Here is a 22,041-nt window from a genome sequence, read left to right as displayed (position 1 = left end):
TGACTAGGGTCAGTGCTCTGAGACCCTTTTTAAATCTGCTCTTCAGTCTCAGGTGTATTCTACATTAAAATTGTCTTCTGGTAAATCCACCCTGGTTATGGGTCTGACTTTCCAGCCAAATGCTTTTGCCAGCTCCTAGATCATTATCATCATCAACACCATCATCATGATGATGTCTTCTTTAAGAACACAGACTTGAGTTAGTCCAAATTAAAGGTGTGGGTTGAAGAAATTTTGCTAAATTGTATTAGCTCATTAAATCAACCACCTTTTATTATCACAGATGATCATCTTTCCTGCTATACTTACTTCTCTAAAGATGTAACTGTGTCTACTTCATTAGTAAAAATACAGTATTGCTTTAATCAGCAAGTACTACTTTGATTAAACTGATTAAAATGCTTCAGACTTTGTGATGAAGCCACACACACACACTTTTTAGAGAGAACTAAAAAAATAGTAAAATTCCAGTCTCTTGTTTGTTAGAGAGTGAAATTGGCATATAGGGTGTTAAGACTGCAAAGATTTTCAGTGTCTACATTGAAATATTTAGAGAGGAACAGCTCAGTAATATCTGCAAAAGGTGACAAATCTGGGCATGCCTTCAGTGTGCACTGGAAATGCAGTTCTGACCTGGCTCTATACCTAGCTCCAGGCTCATTTCCTATGATATCCATTATTATGGGTTTTCCTAGAAACCAGCCCGCAGTAACTTCCTGTGGCTTCTACAGCAGAATAATACAAAACCTTAGGTTATAATGGACCTACAGAGATCTGAAATCTGATACTGAAACTTCTTGCTCACAGGAAGATAGGACAAATTCATCAGAGTGTTGTCCAGTAAAGTTGTAACAAGAACTGAAACATTCTACAACCTCTCAGGAAAATGTGTTCCGTTGTCTAACCAGTATTTTTGTGAGAAGCTTTTCCTTAGATCTTACCTTTTTCATATACCAATAAAGGATCTGGAATGTCAAAACATTCTTTAGTTTCCAGAAACAACATCATGTCTCTTCAAAAGTTTTCTGCTTTGCAGAATTTCTGGATGGGGATTTACTGGTACCTACTTTGGTACCTCCAAATGCACAATCTGAGAGAAGTGTGTGCAACTTAAAAATAGAAGAGTCTGATACTACCTCTCTTCTAAGTGCTTACAGAACATGTTTGATTTATTTACCAACTGAATGCCTGGAGCATGTCCAATGTGCCTATTACAAAAAAATGGTGCTGCTAATTTTGCTCTCTTGAAATGATGTATGTTGATTTACCTCCCACTTGTGCAGTTTTGCTGTAGCTGGCAGACAGGGGCCCATTCATACCACTTCCATACTCCCCTTTAAAGTACCGATACAGGAGGATTTTCCTCAAAGTGTTGCCCTTTAAGAGAAAGATAAAAGAAGAAATGAGAGTTGTGGACAATTTCCTTTGTTGTTTGAAAAGCAAGCTGTTTAACACAGATACATAATTTAGTAGGTCTTTCCATTATAATTAGTAAGCAAACAAATAGGAAAGTTGTCCAGAAAACAAATATCTACCGGTCTTATCTAACAAATACCAGGGGAAAAATTCTAAAATAGTGTTGTATAAACTTTTTTTGAAGTTTGTTTTAAACATATTGATTATACATAAAACACCTCCACTTCAGTAATTCTGACTGGCTATTTGTGAGATGTGTACATTGAAACAAGCTCCACAAATAGCCAGTGCTCTGCAGTCAGTGTGTCTGTGCCCTACCCTGCCATGGCAGCACTTTCTTCCTATTTTCTGCAGCTGAGTAGTACCACTCCCTTTTCTCTGATCTAAGATAATCCAGCTGATCATCTGAAAGAAGCCACATCACATAAAATATTAAAACAGAGATATGACATTTGATAGAACAGCTTAAAAAGCATTCTCTGTATCGCCTTGTTCCTTGACTTCCAAAACCACAACCAGTCAAAATTTGCATGCAGCTCTCTGAAGATCTTCCCTTTCATTTTACTTATGTTCTGCAACACAAGACATGCTGGATTGAGAGTCAGGAGTACCAATTACTTGGCATTTTTATTTTGCCTTCAGTCTCCACAGAACACCTGCAGTCAACACTCAGCTCTACAGAGGCAGAAGGTGACACAACAACTATAGGTGCATGTGTAACCTCAGATTTCATAAACAGGAATAAGTAAGGTCTCTAATGCTCAAGACAGAAGGAGGAAATTGGTCACTTCAAGAGCTTGGCAGTAAAATTAACATTTTTTTCCCCTACTTTTACTAAACTGCTGGTTTTAATGGAAAAAATTCTAAAAGGTTTGTGCACTAGAAGCATTCTCAGCATTCAGCAGCTTGCCAGTGCCTGCACATTAGTGCAGCAGTCAAGTTTTCAATCAAAACATCTCTCCAAAACCTCCAAAGACAGCAGGCAGTGGGGAAACAAGACTCAGGCACTCTCACACTCCTACTTCTCTGTTAATTTGGCAATATTTCCAGTGGCAACCACACACCACAAAGAGACTTCACTGCTTCATGGGCCTTGAAGACAATGGCCTTGTCCACCTGAAGAAAGTGCCAAAATGCAGGACTTTGTGTGCTGCCTGAGAGCACCAACCAGCCATTCTTTCCTAGTTCTCTCATTTTGATGTTTTCATTTGATAATAGTCTGCACAGAATCCCCTCAAACAGCCAAGGAAAGTACAAAGCCTACAGTAAAATATCAAAAGTTATAAATACAATAGTTACAAGAAGAATAAGAAGCGTCACCTACAAGGAATTTAGTGGGTGGGTTTTCCAGGTGAGGTTAATCCAGTGCACTCTACACTACAGAGGAAGGCAAGGAACCAGAAGTCTCTGAGGAATTCACACAGAGACAGATTCCTTCCCAGCCTGGTTGTGATGGGGTTTAACCTGGAGTGGTACAGTAATGGACAATGTACAGTACCCAAGCTCATAAGCAATTTTAAGGTGGGTAAGAGCACCAGCTCCTCCAGCTCAACAGGGCTGAGACCAAAATCCAGTGTCTCATGGCAAAGTGAACCTCATTTTCCTCATCTCCTGAAGAAGAAAAACATATTATTGATGTGAAAAGAGTTCCCACCAGAACAGATAAACATGGGCTGAGAAGAAGGCTAAAGTGCCTTTTCAAGCTCTCAGGCATATATATCATAGAATTATAAAACTGTTGCACAAATGGGATCACAGAGCAGAAACCCTTCATGACTCCCAACTAGGACCCAGTCCAGAATGGGCACTGCCTTGAGACATGATCTTTTCCTCAGAAAGGCTGGCATTTGCCATAGCACTTGACTAACCACTCAGTTTGAGTCAAGCTCCTCAACCAGCAATCTATGCAGTCTGTTGATGACTAATGGTAAATTATATAAACAGTCACAGTGCAGTCACGGGAAGAAACACCAAAAGCCATCTATATATAGTTAAGAATACTACCTGGGGTCACAAGCTCTATTGTTCTATCAAAACAGCCCTTATTTTATCAAGTAGAATGTTTAAAACCATAAAATAGCTTTTGACTAATAAACTGAGTGATTTAGCACTGGGGTCTGATTACCTGGAAGCAAGTACTACCAACACATCTCAGATTTTCCTCCTGCCTTGTTACTGTCAAAGACACTGGGGGATATGAAGATGTTTCTCCAGCTGGCTACAGAAAGGGGAATCCTGCTCCACCCATATCCAAACTAAGGAACAGATTTCATTTCTTCTTCCAAGAAATCTTAATTATTAGGATTCCTGCTCTCTCTCAACCTCCCATGAATACAGACAATAGCTGTAGTTCCCAGAAGCCAAAGTGTCAAGAGTCAAGGATACCATGTTTGAAAGGCAGAAATGTGGTGGAACCTCTGCTTTGCCTGACAGCTGTGTCAGAAATGCACCCCCAGGCTCAACCCACAGATTTGCAAACTCGGGATCTTCTTCTCTGTGATGACCTCAGGCAGCCATATGACTTCCATGAGTCTTGTGAAATGAGCTGCCACTACAAAGAGAAAAGCCCAGCCACAAGAACCAGGGCTGAGAAACGCACAGAGAAATGCCTGAGGAATGTATCAGAAATGCTGGTCACCTCCAGCATGTGACTGTGAGGCACCATCCTAGAAAAAGCTGGAAAGACCCCGCTTCCAGAAAAAGTGCTGATCCCGCTGGCGTAGGTGTGTGGGAATGCTTTCATGGGAATGCCAGCAAACAGAGTCAAGAACAACCCCATCACACGCATGAGACCGGCTGCTGCCAGGACAAGCCAGACAGCCACGCCATTGATGTCCTTGGAAATGGATTCCTAACTTAGCACAGCCACAGAATTAATGCTGCCCAAAAGCAAACGATCACAGCAGCAGCAGCAGCATGAATAAGCAGTCTGCTACAGGTACTACTGACACTCGTGCCACTAAAGGAGAAGCCTAAAATAAAAGCACACTAGGCAGTGCAGTGCTGTCTAGCCTGACTGTGTTTCTGTATGAGGCAGAAGTCCCAGCCTTCCAAGCTGAATCTCTCCCCTGCTGGCTACAATACACTTTCTTTTATACCTCTTATTAGGGTATGGAAGTGACATGTAAACATCACTCAGCTGACTGCAACCCTTCCATAATGGCTAGAACATTGTATAGCTTTGGAAAAAACACAATGAAACATAACAGTCTTATTGTTGCTGATGAATACCACTGCATTGTCCCTAACAAAAGCTAGGATAAAGACTGAGGACACAGGAAAGCAACAACTGGATATTGTTGTTGCAGTTTTAAATAGCTGGGGATTGACAGGCAAAAGTTTCCAATAGGGAATAATTATTCCAGTAGGAACATGTAGACACAAACAAATTCCATTTTCTCAGTCCGTATTTCATTATACTCGTTGGCCTTTAAACTTGATTTAAATGCCTTAATACAATGGTTTATTCACTTGCCCTCTCTGAGCCTGCAAAAGGCTGGTTCCACATGAGGATGGGCCAGGAAGCAATGGCTGAGAGAGGTACCTAAGGCTTAACATACCTGCATCAGCACCAACTCTCCCTATTACACCACCAAAACTTATCTGTCCTGCCTTATATTACTCTTCACACTTCTTAAGGAATTGGAATTATACATATGATGTTCTGGAGGCTGAACTAGAGGGTCTGGTGATCTCTTCTGATTTTCACCCTTGTATTAAATTAATGAAGTGGAAATACTCAGATTATCAGTGATTACACAGAAAAGGCAGCTATATACAACCACTATTTCTGTGATACAGTGGATGATGTTGTGAGCATATTTCAGCATTAATCCAGGAAGAGGCATGAAATTATTAGGCTTATTGAATGTTCATATTTGAATGACTTGCAGCCAAGTATGAAAGAGGAGCTGTTGGGAATCTCTGATCTACCAATACAGAAAGTTTGGAAGAGACACAAAATCTCAGAGAACTGTGAGACATGCAATACATTTCCAAAAGCAGCAAGGAGTACTTCTTATACTTTTTAATGATATCCAGCCCTCTCCCATAAGTTTGATATCAGTTCTGTGAGAGGCAAAGGAATGGCTGGTTTTGCATTCCATTAACACAAAATTAAAGGAAGCTACTATATACTGATGACAGTTTTAATATTGTCATCATGCTGTAACAATTGCCTCAATACAGGTTTGCCAAAACAGACCTTCTGAAACTTCTGAAGATTATCTTCTGCTTTCACTAATAACAAAAATATCATTCTGGTAAAGTTTGATAAACTGTGCAGTGTGACACAATCCTGAAAGGCAAAATTTTTATTAAGTAAGCCCAGAAGGTTAGTTATCAAATGGCTTAACAACTCAGTGACTGACAGAATTCAATGTGCAATTTAAAGCAAGAAATCATAAACAAATGTAGGCTTCTAACGGGCAAACTCATGAAGTATGTATTGTCTGCCTCATCTGGGGCTTTTCTTAATAAAATGAAATAATACAGAAAATAATTATTAATTGTGTTTGGAAAGGACACACAAAAAAAGAAGGGATAAGGTCAAGTCACCACTAACAATTTAGGCATCATTTATTGAACTGACTAGAAGTAAACAATATGAGTGTCATTATGCCCAAACCTCTGTATGTCTTAATAACAATAAAATACAGAATACACAAAAAAAATTGGAGGATTCTGTTCTAGGAGGTCATGGCTTTGGGGAAGAATGAAAGGCTAGGAGAAAAATCAGTACAATGACAACTCCCCAAATCCCACAGTTCTGCAAAGGGTAACAAGAGCTGTTATGTGGGATTTGTGCGACTCTCTCACTTATTCACATGCAGCAGCACATTACTGTAGCAATACCACATCACAAGTTGGTGTCCATAGTTCAAGAAGAACGCTGACAAATTGGATCAGGTTTGGAGAAGCTCCATGAGAGTGATTAGAGAATAAAACAAGCCTTTTCATCAGAAATTCAAGGCTTTCAATCTACTGGGTTTATCAGTCTAAGCAGGAACTCTGTTTCTGACTATCTACATAAGAAATCTGATATAATGGATGACTTCAGTCTAAAGATAAAAGGTGCAAGACATACTGGTGAGACGCTGAAAATGGAGAAATTCAGCTAGAAAAGAGGTAGAGGCAGCTGGGTTATTAAGTTTGAGGGTTATGAATCTTATTTTTATTTTATATAACAGTAGTGGCATTTAGCTATTGGAACAGCTTAAGAAGAGGTGTGATAGTCTGTACTGCTGGCAGTTACTAAACCATGACTAGGTGGCTTCTCAGAGAGAAACTATTTGAAGATCGTGTGGTCTACATTATGAGAACAAGCTGGGTGACAAAAATATGTCATCTCATATAATCTATGAAGACATCATACCACCTTTTCCAGTAGTAAATATAGATGAGGTTAGAAGCCTGGTTTTCTATGAAGGCTGTTTAAAAGACACCTTCTTCTACAAGTTTCTTGTCATTATTTATAAATGAAACTTCTATTCTACTTGGTCTGAGTGCCTGCTTCAGGATGATTTTTTTGGTTGTTGCTTTTGTTGTTGTTGTTGTTGTTTTTCACCTATTTTGTTCCCTTATTTCTCTTGGAGACAAAACATGGTGGGAGAAGGAGTTTTGTGCAAGTGGCTTCTGTGAAGATACCATGTGTGGTTTTATAACCTTTTAAATTATGATTCAACCTGCTCTTGAAATGCAAGATGACACAGAAATCTCCCCATCTCCAAAAGGGATCGGCTGAGGCCATGGCTACCACACGCATGGTGTTGCACAAGCACAGGCTTGGAAGAGAGCCCCGAAGTCTTGACTCCTATTATGTCCACAAAGTGGAAAATTTCTGTTTTCATGATGCCAGCAACTTCCAGGGGGCTCACAAATTGGGGGAAGTTGTTTGTTTTGGGGAGTTGTTTGTTTGTTTTTACACAGAGTGAGCTTTTTCTTGGTTTTGATCTTTTTGCAACAAGATGTTTTCATAGCCAACTGATAGTTGAAAGTGATATATTTTCACCAATAAAATATGACAACCAACAGCACAGTTATTTGCACGCTGGGGAGTTTATTTACCCCAGGGGAAAAAAAGCACTTTCAAATATGAAGTTGGGTCCAGCTGGTGTCCAGTTCTGCTTCCACTAAAATCAATGGAAGATTTGCCAGCAACTTAAGTAAGAGAAGGAGCAGACACACACTTTGCCAGGCAAAAGCATTTAATCCAAGTCTAAAAAGAAGAAAACAACCCAAAATATGCACCAGACTTCATGACACAGTTCTCTTAGGAGAGCAGAGCTGGCCACCCACACCTCTCAGCTGTCTCTCATTAGGCAGAGACACCCCACATTTAAAATGTGCCATTGTTCAATCCTACACAAAACTGGGAGGAATCCCACTTGTCTCAATATAAATTGCCTGCATTACAAATACTAACTGATAAACTTGAGACTGAAACTGATGCAGAGATGAATTAACAGGTTCAGATAAAAAAAAAACAAAAAACCAAGCACGACCTTCTTTAAAACCAAATTACAGTTGTTCTAAAAAGGAGTTAATTTTTTAAGCAGTCTTTTAATTCATCTTTCCTTTGCAGTTCCAGGTTCCATAGAAAGCTGGAAGCTTAAGTGCCAAACTATTGCAAAACAATTGCTATTGCCAGTCCATTTTCAATATGGATAGGGAAAAGAATACTGGATACACCACAAAAAAACCCACAGGTTTTGCCTGATAACCATCCAATTTTGCACCCTGAAGAAACTCAGGAAAGCATCATATTAAGAGAAAGATTTTTTTGGCAGTAACTCTAAAAAGTGTCTCCACTAGGAATACAGCAGGAGAGAAAAATTGTTTGGGTTGGTGAAAACCTCTGCATTGGGACATTTAGACTTAGACTGAGAAGAAAACACTTTGAAAATCACAGTTTGATTTTGTAATTATATAATTTTTCTATTGGGCCATAAAGTATTAGTAGCTGCTGAATGGGATTTTTTGTTTAAATACCAGATCTCTAGATATGTATATATGCATTTATATATAGAGAAAACAAGTCTTTGCTGTGGGCAAATATTATTGTTTATATCTGTCAATTGTGCATATAAACTGTGCACTTACAAACTGGGTCATGTTTGCACCTCTGTAATTTTTCCTTTCAGACTTCCTCCAGTACAAAACAAAGCACTGAGACACACAATAACTCAAGTTCTCCACCACAGAAAGAAAACAATATAAGATTTGATCATGATTATTCCAAAGCATTTATGAGTACATCATCAATAACAGACTGTAGGAAAAGACCAGATCTGAGAAGCACAATTTTCAAAGACTAAAATTATCTAACTCTTATGCTGCAGGGGGTAAACTTTCAAAGTGATGTGCAGGGAGTTATGCACACAAATCCTATTATGTTTAACAGGATTTCTGTGTGGAACTCCTCATGCTCTGCAAGGAAAAAAAACAAAACAAAACTACCCCTAAGTGCCCTAATGTGAATATTTACCAAAACAGACACTTAATTTCCAGATGCATACTTATGAGCCCTACTGTGCTTTGACGTTTCACAAACAATTTGCAACAGGTAGCAACAGAGAATAATAGAAGTGGCAAAACACCAATTTCATTACATTATTCTCTTTTGCCATGTTGCTATTATGTTGAACTTCAAAGCCAGAGCATTACAAATACTTGATTTACTAGCTAAGGGATGATCTGCAGATGCAGTGCCTGCCCTGGTTTGGATCAGATAAACAAGAATCTTCACCTGTTGGCTCAGGACTTTCAAATTGTTTCAAGAGACACTTCTGCATTTCAGTTTTCTAGTCATTTTTACCTGCCACCAGTTCCACTGATTTCTTGACTTCTTCCTTGTCTACTAGTAAAGATCACAAAATCATAGAATGATAGCCTGGTTTGGGCTGGAAGGGACCTTAGAGGTCACCCAGTTCCAACCCCCTTCCACTATTCCAAGTTGCTCGGAGCCCCATCTAACCTGGCTTTGGACACTGCCAGGGATGGGACAGCCACAGCTTCTCTGGGCAACCTGTGCCAGGGCCTCACCACCCTCACAGGGAACAATTTATTCCAAATATCCCATCTAAACCTGCTCTCTGTCAGTGTGAAGCCATTGCCCCTTGTCCTGTCACTCCAGGCCCTTGTCAAGAGTCTCTCTCCACCTTTCCTGTGGGTTCCCTTCAGGCACTGGAAGGCCACAATGAGGTCACCCTGAAGACTGATGATGACACTTCAGAAATTCAGAATTTGTACCTATGTCACTGCTTACCTTTGAAAGAACCTATGCACTTCCTAAACCAGGTTATCAGACTTATTTTGCAATCCAGGTTATAGACTTCTGAAAATTTTTCTTTGGATTTGACATGAATTGTGGTTAGTACTAATAGAATACTAAATGAGTCCTTCTCATTATTTCTTAATGGTTTCTAGTTTTACTGAGTACATGCCATTAAACCGTGTCCTGTGTCACTTTCTCCAACCAACAGAAATGTTCACAGTTAATATGAATTATTCTGTTAGAAGCGCTCTATATGTCTGTGAGAAGATACGATATGAGAAGAAACTAATTTTCAGCATTCTTGCAAAATATTCAAGGGGCATATGAATTGTCTCAAAACAATCCCAAGACCAAGTCAAAACTGACCATTTTTTCCTCCAGTGCCACTCACCTCTGCCTGAACACCACTGTATTCAACACATGGAACAGCCAGATTCTGTCTTTCCATGATTTAAAGATGCGCTTTGGACACTGATCAGCAACCCTGTATCCAGAGTGCCCTGACAGCCAGCCTGACAAAATGATCAACACACCTGGCACTTCTGAGAAACGCCCCCTGCATTCTTAGATGGGAACCAAATTGTTGCTGATTTCTTGGATTTCAGGAATTAAGGGGAAAAAACCAGGTGTGTATATGTGTTTGTGTCAGTCTCCAAACATACTTGTGGCTAGTGCAGAGGAAAACAGCTGGTCAAAACATATTCCAGCAGCTTCCATCAGTGCAGCACAACAGGAACAGTGGAAGGGAACCAACCTTGCAGCAGTTCAGAGCAGCAGAAATATTTAAAGTGTTATCAATGGTGTGTGGAAACATTGTCTTAGCATCCACTTTGCTGGAAAACCAGCACAAATAAGCTCCAAAAAACAATCTGGGTGTGGTCAGGATACAGTAGGAGATGTCCTAAGTGGTGACTGCAGTGATGTGCAGATTGTCCCTTTGCTCTGTGCTGCACAGCGTGGCAGGGAAAACAAAGCATCCCCCTCCTTTTCTAAGCAGAGAAAAATTCCCACCTGGAACAAAGCCAGCTCCTGCACTGGATTCACTACGTCTACGAAATTAGGTGGCATTTCAGACAAACAGAAAAGTAGAGCAAAGTTAGACAACACTATGAGTCTAGCGCTTTATTAGCTATCCATTTTGACAGCGATAATTTGAAAATATTTATAATTCATGTTCCCCAGTTAAAAAAAATAAAATAGAAGTATCAGCTTGAATAAATTCCCAGTATCAGGAATTTTCTATTCATGTCAGCTCTCCCAACTGTATAATCCTTTTCAGGGTGATATCAGGATGATAGGTGGCACCTGAAGTTCAGCACCTAAAGTTTTGTGCTTGTATGAGAATTTAATTTTACATTAAAAAAAAGTCCAGAACAAAACCAACCACTCCACCATCACACTAATTTCTACTGCTCCCAGTCCTGGGAATAGCACTTGGAAGTGTGAAACCTGTGTGGCCAGAGCCAGAGGGCCAGAAAAAAAAAGAAAAAAGAAAAAAGAAAAGACTCCTCAAATATGTGGCTGGGGTTTTGATTGTTAGGAAACCAAATCAAAGTAGTTTCATCATTTCTAGGAGCCTGACTAATGTCTTTGATTGCCAGAAGCAGCAAATATCAAATAAATATTAAGCAACCTCCTCTGGTAGATTTGTTGATTTTTGTCAGATCCTTGCTGCTGACTCTCAACAAGGACAGAGCTGCTGACACTTGGCTGTCACCACAAGGAGCCACATCTCCTCTTCCTCAAACAGAAAATCCATTCCCAAGTAGCTAAGAAATAATGGCAGTACAGGATTAGGAGGTAAAGCCACATCAGAAAGAAAGGACCCCTTGATCAAGTATGAGAAATGGATCATCTTGTGACTAAAACAACGTCATCCATGATCTGAGCTCTTGCTCCTGCCCTGGCAAAGGCTGTGCTGCCACAGACAAGAGCTGGGCTCTACGATACCCCTGGTGCTGAGTTCCTGAGGAGGCTGGAAGAAAGGCCTTTGGTAGGTTTATTCCCCAGCAATGAGGAACCAAGTCCTGGCTCAGACCCTGGGCTAGACCAGGCTACCTCACCTCCCATTAATGTCATTCATAAGGGAGCAGGGTAAGGACCTCTCCAGGCTCATTCAGGGATTATTCTGGATTTTACCCACTGATTCACAAGCCTGCAGTGACTTGGTGATGGAGCTGGTCTTTCCTGACATATCTGAACTTTTTATGACAGAGCTTCTCTTCCAAACAACAGATAGACATTCTGATTCTTGAAGAGTAGTTTCAGTAGGAAAAACCTCTCTGTTTCCAAAGCAGTTCTCAATCCTCCCTTTTAAATCAGAGGCCAAAATTAGCTTTTCACTCTTGGTGTTTAAAATTTCATCAGTTCAAACACGTAAACCCAATAACATCCTTTGAAGTCTGCCATGGAAATATTTCTGACTTTGTGCAACACTGCAGCAGAAGGTTCATAAACAATTTCTATTAGCCAAAGTTGCTGCGTGAAACTGAAATGTTGTATTAAGAGAGTAACATTTTGTTTTTAATAACTTTCAGAGATATACTAGCTGTCACACCAGAGTTCAATAGTTTCTTAGCTGTCATCTTATTTCAGGAGCAACAACAATTTCTAAATGCTAAATTTCCCAAGATCAGGAAAAAGTTATCTTCTATGTTCAACGGAAAAAACCCAAAAAACATTGAAGCTACTCCATAACTATTTGAAAACAATGACCAAAATTTATTTGAAATTAAATCAGCTGTTCAAAGGTACAGACAAGGGGGAGATGAAGTCACATTTCCATTAGCCTGTCTCAGCTTTTCAAATTCCCACTACTAAAAGACAGATTCATGTTTATATAAAATTTAATATGCAAGCTGTTCACCCATAATATTAAATTGCCTCTTTATATTTAATATTTGCTAAAATTGTGAAGTTATTTATCTCCCAGATAAGACTGCAGCACATGTGCATTAGCTATTTCATCATACCAGATCTTAGCATACATTTATTATGAAGCTCTTGCCATTATAATGCCTCAGTGTCTATTGCTTCCAAGGAGAAATATATTATCACTGGAATGTTCCTACATGCACAGCATGTAGCTATGGAAATACAATGTCTTAGACTTTAGAGGTGTTAAGTACAGCACAGATTGACTGGGAGCCGACAGGAAACCTGCTCTGGAGGTCCTGTAACAGCAATTTTTTTCTCCTGTGTTTCAAATATCCCCACTCCTGACATCTCTCTGATAAATGCCATGCAACATCCCAACATCAGGGCTCAACAGCATTATGAAAACCAAGAAGAATTTTACAGTTCCAGTAATTGGGAAATAAACTGCACAGGCATGGCACCAAGTCAGTGCTTTTAATGAACACAAAACAAAACCCACCAACAGTTTTACGGGCTACCGAACTGACTGTTTAGGCTGTTCTGATTATTGCTAAAATCATCTGTTATGAACGCAGCAAAAAACCTTGAGAAAACATAGAGTAGAGTAGGAAATTGCATAGACAAAATTAGTGCTCTAAGTTGGATCAGTGACACAGTTTCATCCAAGTCCTGTGTTTTCCACAGGTTGCCATTTCCTAGAAGACTCATAGAAGTGCTGAGAGCACACAAAGGTATGGAAAACTCTGGTATTACAGATTGAGATCGCTCACCTCAGGAAAGATACGGCAAAAGCACAGCAAAGCCTTAATGGGGTGGAGACAGGGAGGTTGGGAATTCCTGTCTCTTCTCCCACCCACAAAAAGTGTCCCCCAATGGAATGTAAAGAGGATCAATGAAAAAGTGATAAAGAAGTAACTGTTAGCCCACACATAATTAGATGGCCATGGGAAGTCACCAAGGCCAAAAATTCAGCAAGACTCAGAAAAAGTTTTGGGCATTTCTATAGACAACAAGTAAAGCTAGTTACAATAGCAAATGTTAAAAAAAATGACTATGGGAAAGAAGACAAAATCTCTTGCTTTAGGGCCCACAGATTTATGATCTTACTGTTGAGGATTATCCCAAGACTTCAGGAAGAATAGAAAACTTGAAGTCTGCCTGCAGTGGGGGTTCTTAGACCTTCTGAAGCATCTGGTGATGGCCACACAGTGAGAAACAACCCTCTGGTCTGACCCTCTTTAGCAATCCACATGTGTTTAAAAGAGAACATTGAGTGTACCAAGTCTATTTTTATTGGATCCAAAAAACAGTGCAACCCAACGTAGATTCAAGAGGAAAATGTTTTTTATGAAATCTCTGATGAGGAGACATGCAGAACACTACAGTGACCCAAAATATCAGCTGGAACCCTAACTCCAACAGGCCTAACACAGAACTGCCATAGCAAGAAAACACATTACCAAAATCCAAACATGAAAAAGGTCTGCATTTCATCTATCTGATAAATACTCTTAGCAAAATACTATTGTTTCATACAAAACAAAACAAAATAAAACCAAACCAAACCAATGGTAGAAACACTTCAGTTTTTGAACAAAGGCAGCTTCTTAGAGAGAAGCTCCAGGCTCCCTTCCCCAGTGAGACATTCTGCTGGTGTTGACCTGGGGACACACACTCACTTGCTCAGCCAGGTGACTCCAAATTCTCCTTTTCACTCCCACACAAGACTCAAATAAGTCCAAAGTACCTTGTCCTCTAAGGCGCTGAAGAATGTCTCTGCATGGCAGAGACAGCCATAGCAACAGCTGTCTCAGTTCTGATGACAGCCTATGAACACCAGATCCCTCATTTAGCCCTAAATAACACTGACCAGAACATCACCATTATTTAGTTCCTTTAATTAATTACCTCTTTGCAAAGGCTTTGTTACATAAATTGGTTTCCTACACATATTAGTGCCTTTCTGTCTCCCTGTAGGTCCACTTGATGGTGAAATGGCTTTTTGAATGCAAAGGACTGAGTGTCACCCAATGCCTCCACCTACACATCCAATGTCCTTCTCTGGCCTAAAACTCCTTGTAAGTAGAAGCAAGTATTAGTACTCTAACTGTGGCACCATGAGCTGCTGAGACTCAGCCAAAAGCTTGACAGATTTATATAGTGCAGAAGGGATGATGCAGGAGACTAGGAGAGGATCTGGATTTTGTCTCTCCTGCTTTGCTGTCCTCCATCTTTTTTCTTCCTCCTCATCCCCTCTGAATTTGCCTTTTTCCTCCCTATCCCCTGCTGTACCAAGGACACATTACAATCCATTTGACACTTGATTTGTAGCTTTTGCCCCTCAGTTACTCTGGTAATCATGCCTCTTGTTTAACAAAGCAGCTCTGGAGGAGACTGGGAAAGGGCAAGTGAACATTTGGGAATGAAGCAGTGGGTAAAAAGTTGAGCCTTTTCCTTCTCCTCCACACTTGAGTCACCAAGCCAAACTCTCAGCAGAAACACACCTGATGATTCACTATAGCAAAAGCATTGGAACTGACAGAATAAACCAAGATGAAGCAAAATGATGTCCAAAAAAAAATCAGACAGGAAAACTTTAGGATGGGAGCAAGCTGGCAGATGAAAAAGTTCCAAGCATGGCAGCTGGTTCTGAAGAGAATTTTCTGCAGAGTTTGGTACATGCAGATAAATACCTCAAAAAAAGATTACAGATAAGAACAGAAACTCATCTTAATGAACATGCATTCTGCAAATCAACAAGGAGATGGGGAAGGAAGTAGGATAATTTTTGGAGTCTAATCTTAGACTCAACTACAAGAGAAGTCAAAGGAAATTGAGTATACCAAACACTGACAGAGGACTTAGATGAAAAAAATGCTATTGTAAACCTCACAGCAGGATGTTTCTGCAGTGTTAAGTAGAAACTTTAATTTGGAATTTGCTTGCTGCAAAGTCCTTAACATTTTTAGCACAAGACTTAGGTTTAATTTGAATAGGTCTGAGCAACAGACATATTTACAGTGACAAAGGTGTTTTATTTTGTTTTCACTAGCAGAATGCTCAAATGGCTAAAACGAAAATGAAATTCTATTACCAAAAAAAAAGGGGAAAAAAAAAAGTCAGTGTCTTTTTAAAATTACCTGATGTTTAAGGCAGACTAAATTGAGTCAGGTTCTGGAAATGTGCGTGCTCTGACCTGTGTGAAAAGGCTGCTGAGGGACTGTGTACAGGCAAGACAGTTACCATGGATACCTCACTGCTTTAGGTGTAGAAGCTTAACATTACAAACAACTTTGCAGCATTAGGCTGCCGGCCTCATAAAAACACTGCAAAATAACAATGAGCTCTGAGATAACCATTATGATCTGCTTTGTGACATGCAAATACAAATCTTCTATCCTAAGGCAAAAGACAAAAGTAGGATTGAGGGGACATGGCCAGATCTTGCAGGCCTTAATTTACAGTCTGCTCCTGAAAGATGCTATGGTCTTTGGCTCACACTGATGATAATGGGACCTGCAAGCAGGCAGTTTGCCTCAGAATATTGTCCTCCTGCTTAAAGTTTTACCTAAATTAGGACTCCAGACTTGAGCCAACACAGCACAGGCAGAGGGAGATGCAGTCAGAGTAAAAAAACCACAATTATTTCACATTTTCCCTTTAACAGTGCAAGTTACTCTGTAAATACTACCACAGGATTTATGGTATCACCCACACTGATTGCATTGAAGGACATGAGATATTACAATGTATTCCCATATCCTTTCAAAAGCACTGGGTCTTTGTGGGGAGATGCTGACTGTGCCTGCTGGGCACTGAGCTGTGTGCCTACAGAATTCCCTCAGCAGAGAGAGAAGAGAGGGTATTTTTTAGCTCTACAACTGCAAGCCCATCTCTTGGCCTAACTACCACTGCACCTGTCAGACAGACAGTCTCAATGAGAAAAGAAAATCTGCTTCATACCATTCTAATAGTGGCAAAAGAGATTCACTCCCTCACACCAAACTATCTGACCTATTGATCCAACAGCCAACCATTCCTCAGACAGTGAATGCATCTGTCTCCTCCTTCACCCTGAGCAAAGGTTCACAGGGAATCACTTGAGATGCTTTCTCCTGCTTCTCATATTAAATTACACACAAAAGAAGTTCAGGTGCAAGTGGGACTGGGGTTATGTTTCAGGGAATGAAAAATCCATCTCAAGGAGATTTATGATTATTTCAAGTATTCCACAGCCAGGAGCTCACACAGATCAAAAGCAGAGCTCATACCTGGCACTTATGATATTAATTAAGATGCTTCAACAACAAGATTATAGATGTATTTATTGCGAAGCTGTGATGGCCAACCCTTCCATGAGTCAGGACAGCAGAACATTGTCCTGGGAGAGCTGCAAGTCACAGGCTGAGGAGCAATCAAGCAGCTGGAGCTGAGGTGGGATGCAGAGAGGGGCATTCAGCTTATGAGACTCAGCTAAGCACAGATGTGCATACCTGCAGTGTTTCATAAGCAAACAGCAGGTACCCCTCCAGCAATTTGCAGACATACCTAACAGAGAAAACTGGACTCCTTTCATGCTCTGTCAAATATTTTTGGCAGTGGGTGCATTCCCCTACACTGTAATTAATTTTGCACTGAAGGCACCCTGAGTTTTCGCCAGCACAGAACCATCTTTCAGCCTTCATGGCACAAATCAAAAGGGGCTCATCCAAATGACTGAAACCCTAGACCCATGCCACAAGAGACCACTTTTTCAATATCAGGCTTTGTGCCCATAATTACAAGAAAGAATAATACAGATCACATAAATGGCAAAGTAATTGATTCTATCTGCAAACCAGGTAGGCAGATTTTAAATAACACAGCACCAAGGGCCCACTTGGCTTGTTTGAGAGCGCTGTGGGTGCTCAGGTCCCCTTGCAGCTCTTCCCTTCAGCATTTCTACTACAGCTACACAAGTTTTGTAATGATCAGGAGCAGGTGCAATGACTGGGAAACCTTTAAACCAGTAAACACCAGTTTCCCTGTGGGCAAAGGTGCAAGGGTGTTTCCTGCTTGCTCTGACTGATCCCACTGGGAACACTGAGCAGGCAATGCTATAGCTGCAAGGGAATGAGGAAAGTGCAGCTGGAGTGATCCCATCATAGCTCTAATAACATTAGAAATCTTTTTACTGGCTTTAATGGGATTTGGATCAGGTGCAAAGGAAGCTACCTTACATTCCCCTGATCTGTTACTCCTACCAGCACTGCGAAACAACCAAATCCCAAGCATGTGTCTTTGCATGTCAGCACTCCATGAAGGATACAATCCCCCTACATCCACACACAAACAACCTCTATAGTTGTAAGACAACTTGTTTCTCAATCTGTTAAGGAGAGGAATTAGTAAAGGAGGCAGGAAAAGGAAGCAAAGAATTAAATACAAATTTTTAACTTGGTATTTTCCCCTCTAACAATGTTGCTGCGTATTTTAAACAACCAACCATCCAAAAGAGGCCTGTAAGTGGCTAGAGCTATACTTACAATATTATTAATTTTAGTATCCAGAGACAGGGAAACAAAGTACTCAAAATGCACATTAAAGCCTCCCATGTAACAGAACTGTGCTGCATGTCCAAAACCACTGCTAATACTGTATGAGCTGCAAGAAACGCCACCTGATTTTTCTGGATTCTCCCTGTGCCACAGTTTAATATCAAAGGGAGTATTTTAAAAACACTTCATTATACACAGTGTTGGCTGAGGTTTGTCACTATTCCTTGCCCTTCTAATGAAGAGATTAAGTGGATTTACAGAAAGACATAAACTCCTTAGTGTTTTCCTAGATAAAGAATCCCACTCCTCCTCATTTAAAAGCTGCTAGCCTTGCTGTAGGTGGTAATTATGTTGAGGGTGAATTGCTGTGGTTTCTGTCTGGCAACACCCAGCACTGGCACATGCAGTCCCCACAGTGTCTGGAAACAGCATTACATCAAACCATCCAAGCTAGTGGCTTACACAACCAGATACACCCCTTTGAAATCTGTCAGCTCCAGGGACTTGCTGTGTGCGCTTCTGCTTCTCAGACATCAGCTTTGTCACTTTTATCACACAGGTATCAGCTTCCATTAAAAATAAAAGTTGGAAGCATTGACCTTTAGCCTAACTTAAAATCTTAGGATAAAAAAAAAAAATAAAAAAATCTACATATCAAACAGCAAAGAATTGCTTGAATTTAACACCAAATCTGACCTCTGCTCATAAGAGGCTGTGGGTGCATCTATGCATCACTATGGAGGGGAACCTCAGAAAACAAGAGCATCAGAAAGGGAAGCTGCAAAATTCTGCTTGTGAAACTAATTCATGAAATGGGTAAATCTGGAGCTAGCCTAGAGATCCCTAAGGCAGGGCAGCACTGCACACTGTAAGCAGGCATATCCCATCATTAAATCTAAGAGCTATGGATCAGGTTCTTAATTAAAATCAGTTCTGCTGGGATCTCTGCACCATCAAAATTAAAAATCACAGAGAAATCCCAAACAAGGCATTCATGTCTCCAGCTCTCAAGCAGCCATATCATACTATGTGAAATCAGTGGAACCAGACATCAAACAGGGACTGCCCAGCTCAGAACAGCTGTATCTGCAGCAGAGCTGTGTGCTAAGTAGACAACAGCCTAAGCCACAGAATCACTGCATTTTCTACACGATTTGAAAACAAACATGTTGTACTTTAACAAGAAAAATTGTAACTATGTCCTTGGAGGATTGTTGTTCTGTACCAAAGAATTATTTCCCTTCCCTCTCCTCTCGTCCCCCACTTCCCTCCCCTATGAATTAGTAGATGAATTTTTGCCACAAACCCTCAAACCATATTCTTCCCAATCAAAGAGTCAAACGATACCCAAGAGAGCAAGGCAGCACAGAACCAGTGAGATCCTGCAGACAGCCAGACTGGGTGGAAAGCTCCTGTCACTGCCACACACAGATGGGCACACACAGACAGCCTATGGGGGGAAAACAGGACAATACCAGAAAGAGGATTACATCCAAACTACATTGCTGGAAAATGTTCTCCTGCAACTGGACAGTTGAATCATCTGCAACCAGACCAAGAAAAAAAGATGATATGCAACAAAAGACAGTCCATGTAATTTAATAAGTAAGCAGAGATTTGGTGTTTTGCTTTTTTTTTTTTTTTTAATTTTATTTTATTTTATTTTATTTTATTTTGATCCTACACCACAAGTTTACAACTCCTTAAAGGCAAAGTCCATATTATGGGAGAATCCAGCATGGGCACTTATAGGCAAAACTATTACAATCTGCATATATTTCCAGGGTAAATGAAGCCTGCAGTTTAGCTGAGGGACTGCACTTTGGTGTTTTAGCAAATGGGGGACATAATGTGTGCCTGTGAACTCAGGCAGAATACAGATCCAAGAAGATGGGATTCTTATAATTTTTTTTTTTTTTTTTTTGTAAGACGCAGTGCTACAGGGGCTAAATAAAAAGCTTTTGAAAAAGTCATTGCACATAGCATGAGAATAAAGTGCCAGTCCCAGCAGTGGCCGCACAGCCGGCATCCACATTGTACAACAATCGCACAGCTCAAATCGTGACTATGAAAGGACAGCCCAAGCAGCAGGTGGGATGGAAGGATGGCAGGGGGCCATACCCCAGCACCTCTCTCTCCAATCTCTCTGTTCATCAGTCATGTCACACGGGCTGTTCCCCTGCACAGAACATCCAGAGGAACAGAGAAACTAAAATGCGTGTCCCGGGCAGGGGAAGCAGCTGGCAGGCATCTGTAATTGAATTCCAGGAGGACTTGGGCTATTTTTAAAACCCTCTGTAGGCTGGCTTTCTTTTTTTTTTTAACAGGTGAACATTTCCAAAACTCAACACAGTTTTAAAGTTTCACTGCCTGCATCTCTGAGTTCCAGAACCATGTAAAAATCAGGCAATAGCAGCAAAGCCCAGACAATCAGAACCAGATTCTAAAACTCTGCACCAAGAAGGGTAAAAAAATAATCAGTTTTCTCTGCAACCGTATATTTTAAACATAAAGAACTTTTGTCTTGAAGTGCAAACACAAACCCTCTTCTACTGTATTTATACCCTACAGGGAAACTGATTTTCTAACAATGCCAAAATAAAACAAATGTCATTATTTATGTGCTGTGCTTCTGCAGTATCTAGTAATCCACAGCTCTGAAGGCACATTGGTATTTAAGGAATGAAGCCAAATAAAATGTGGGCTAGAGAATGAGAAGAGTTTTGCTGTTTTCTTTCCATAAGTGGTGCCTGAATAAGGTGATTCCATTCGACCAGTCACTTTTAGCACTGGCAGAGTCCAGCAGGACTCCTGACATGCTTTTGTTCATAAGCAGCCTGACCCACTCAAGCTGTAGTAAGAGCTTTCCACACCTTTGGAGCTCCTTTATCTCCAGTAATGCCTGTTAGATGATAACCAGAGTCCTAATATTCCCTCTCCATACCCTGGGAGAAGAACAGCCCTTAATTCTGAGAGGAGGCCTGGTGGTAATCTCCAGCTGTCAAGACTCTGAATCTGTTTACCTGTCTGGTAAACTGGTAACCTTACTTCCCCTGCTCATGAAAGGCAGAGTCTGGCACCACTTCCATACCCATCCTTGGAGGGATCAGCAATGGATGGTTAAAGACCTGAAACACAGCTCAGCATGGCTGATAGGAAGCAGGAAGAAACACAGACTGCTAAAGCTGCAGAGAGGAAAAGTTCTCATTTTGCTCACAACACAGTCCAGTCTGAGCTGTACTCATTTATTTTCTGAGTTGCTGCAGCAAGTTAAATTCTCTGATGGTAATGAGCAGTCACCAACTGCATCACCAACTCATTAAATCAACTCAGTATCCACTCGTTAGCAAACACATTTCTACTCTCTGGTTTTAAGACTCACTGGCTAGCAAAACCACAGCGTATTATATTTGTTGGGGTATAATTTCTATTATTTTTTTGTTCTGATTTGTGGAAAATGATCCTTATGTAGCAGCAGCATACCTCCCTCTATTTTGACTGTGCTAGATTATACACAAAACCTGTTACTTTTAAAAAATACTCAGAAGATAAAGCCAGGGATCATTTTTCAGCACTTTGCAAGACAGGGTTATGTAACTATACATAACATTGTATATTTAAACATGGGTCTGCTGTATATAGAGAGGTGAAGAGAAAGAATAGAGGAAAAGCAACAGAAGGGAAGAAAAAAACCTCTCAACCACCAAAACAAAATACCATTTTGTGATGCATATTAATACAAAAACAACTCCAATAACTTCTTCTTAGAAATAAAATAAATACAGGATAATAGAATCTGTATCATATAAAGTGATATTATTTGTTGAATATTCCCCAGATGCACAACCAGTACACCTGATCATATCAAACAGCACTGGAGTTTGTTGCAAGCACAGCTTTATAAATGGCTATTTCCTCATGGTAGTGGTGGCAGGG

General features: G+C 40.4%; 1 protein-coding gene across 1 annotated transcript in view; it reads right to left on the bottom strand.

Annotated features, from left to right (window-relative positions):
• LOC131592968 (inositol 1,4,5-trisphosphate receptor type 2-like) overlaps positions 1-22,041 on the bottom strand; it is a 241,875-nt gene that overhangs the window by 76,384 nt on the left and 143,450 nt on the right. The window contains exon 38 of the mRNA XM_058864988.1: positions 1,269-1,377. Within this exon, the coding sequence (XP_058720971.1) occupies positions 1,269-1,377 (109 nt within the window). The remainder of the gene's footprint in view (positions 1-1,268; positions 1,378-22,041) is intronic.

This window comes from Poecile atricapillus, chromosome Z (assembly GCF_030490865.1).
Source record: "Poecile atricapillus isolate bPoeAtr1 chromosome Z, bPoeAtr1.hap1, whole genome shotgun sequence".
Lineage (NCBI taxonomy): Eukaryota > Metazoa > Chordata > Aves > Passeriformes > Paridae > Poecile > Poecile atricapillus.
This window is presented reverse-complemented; position numbering and strand designations above follow the sequence as displayed.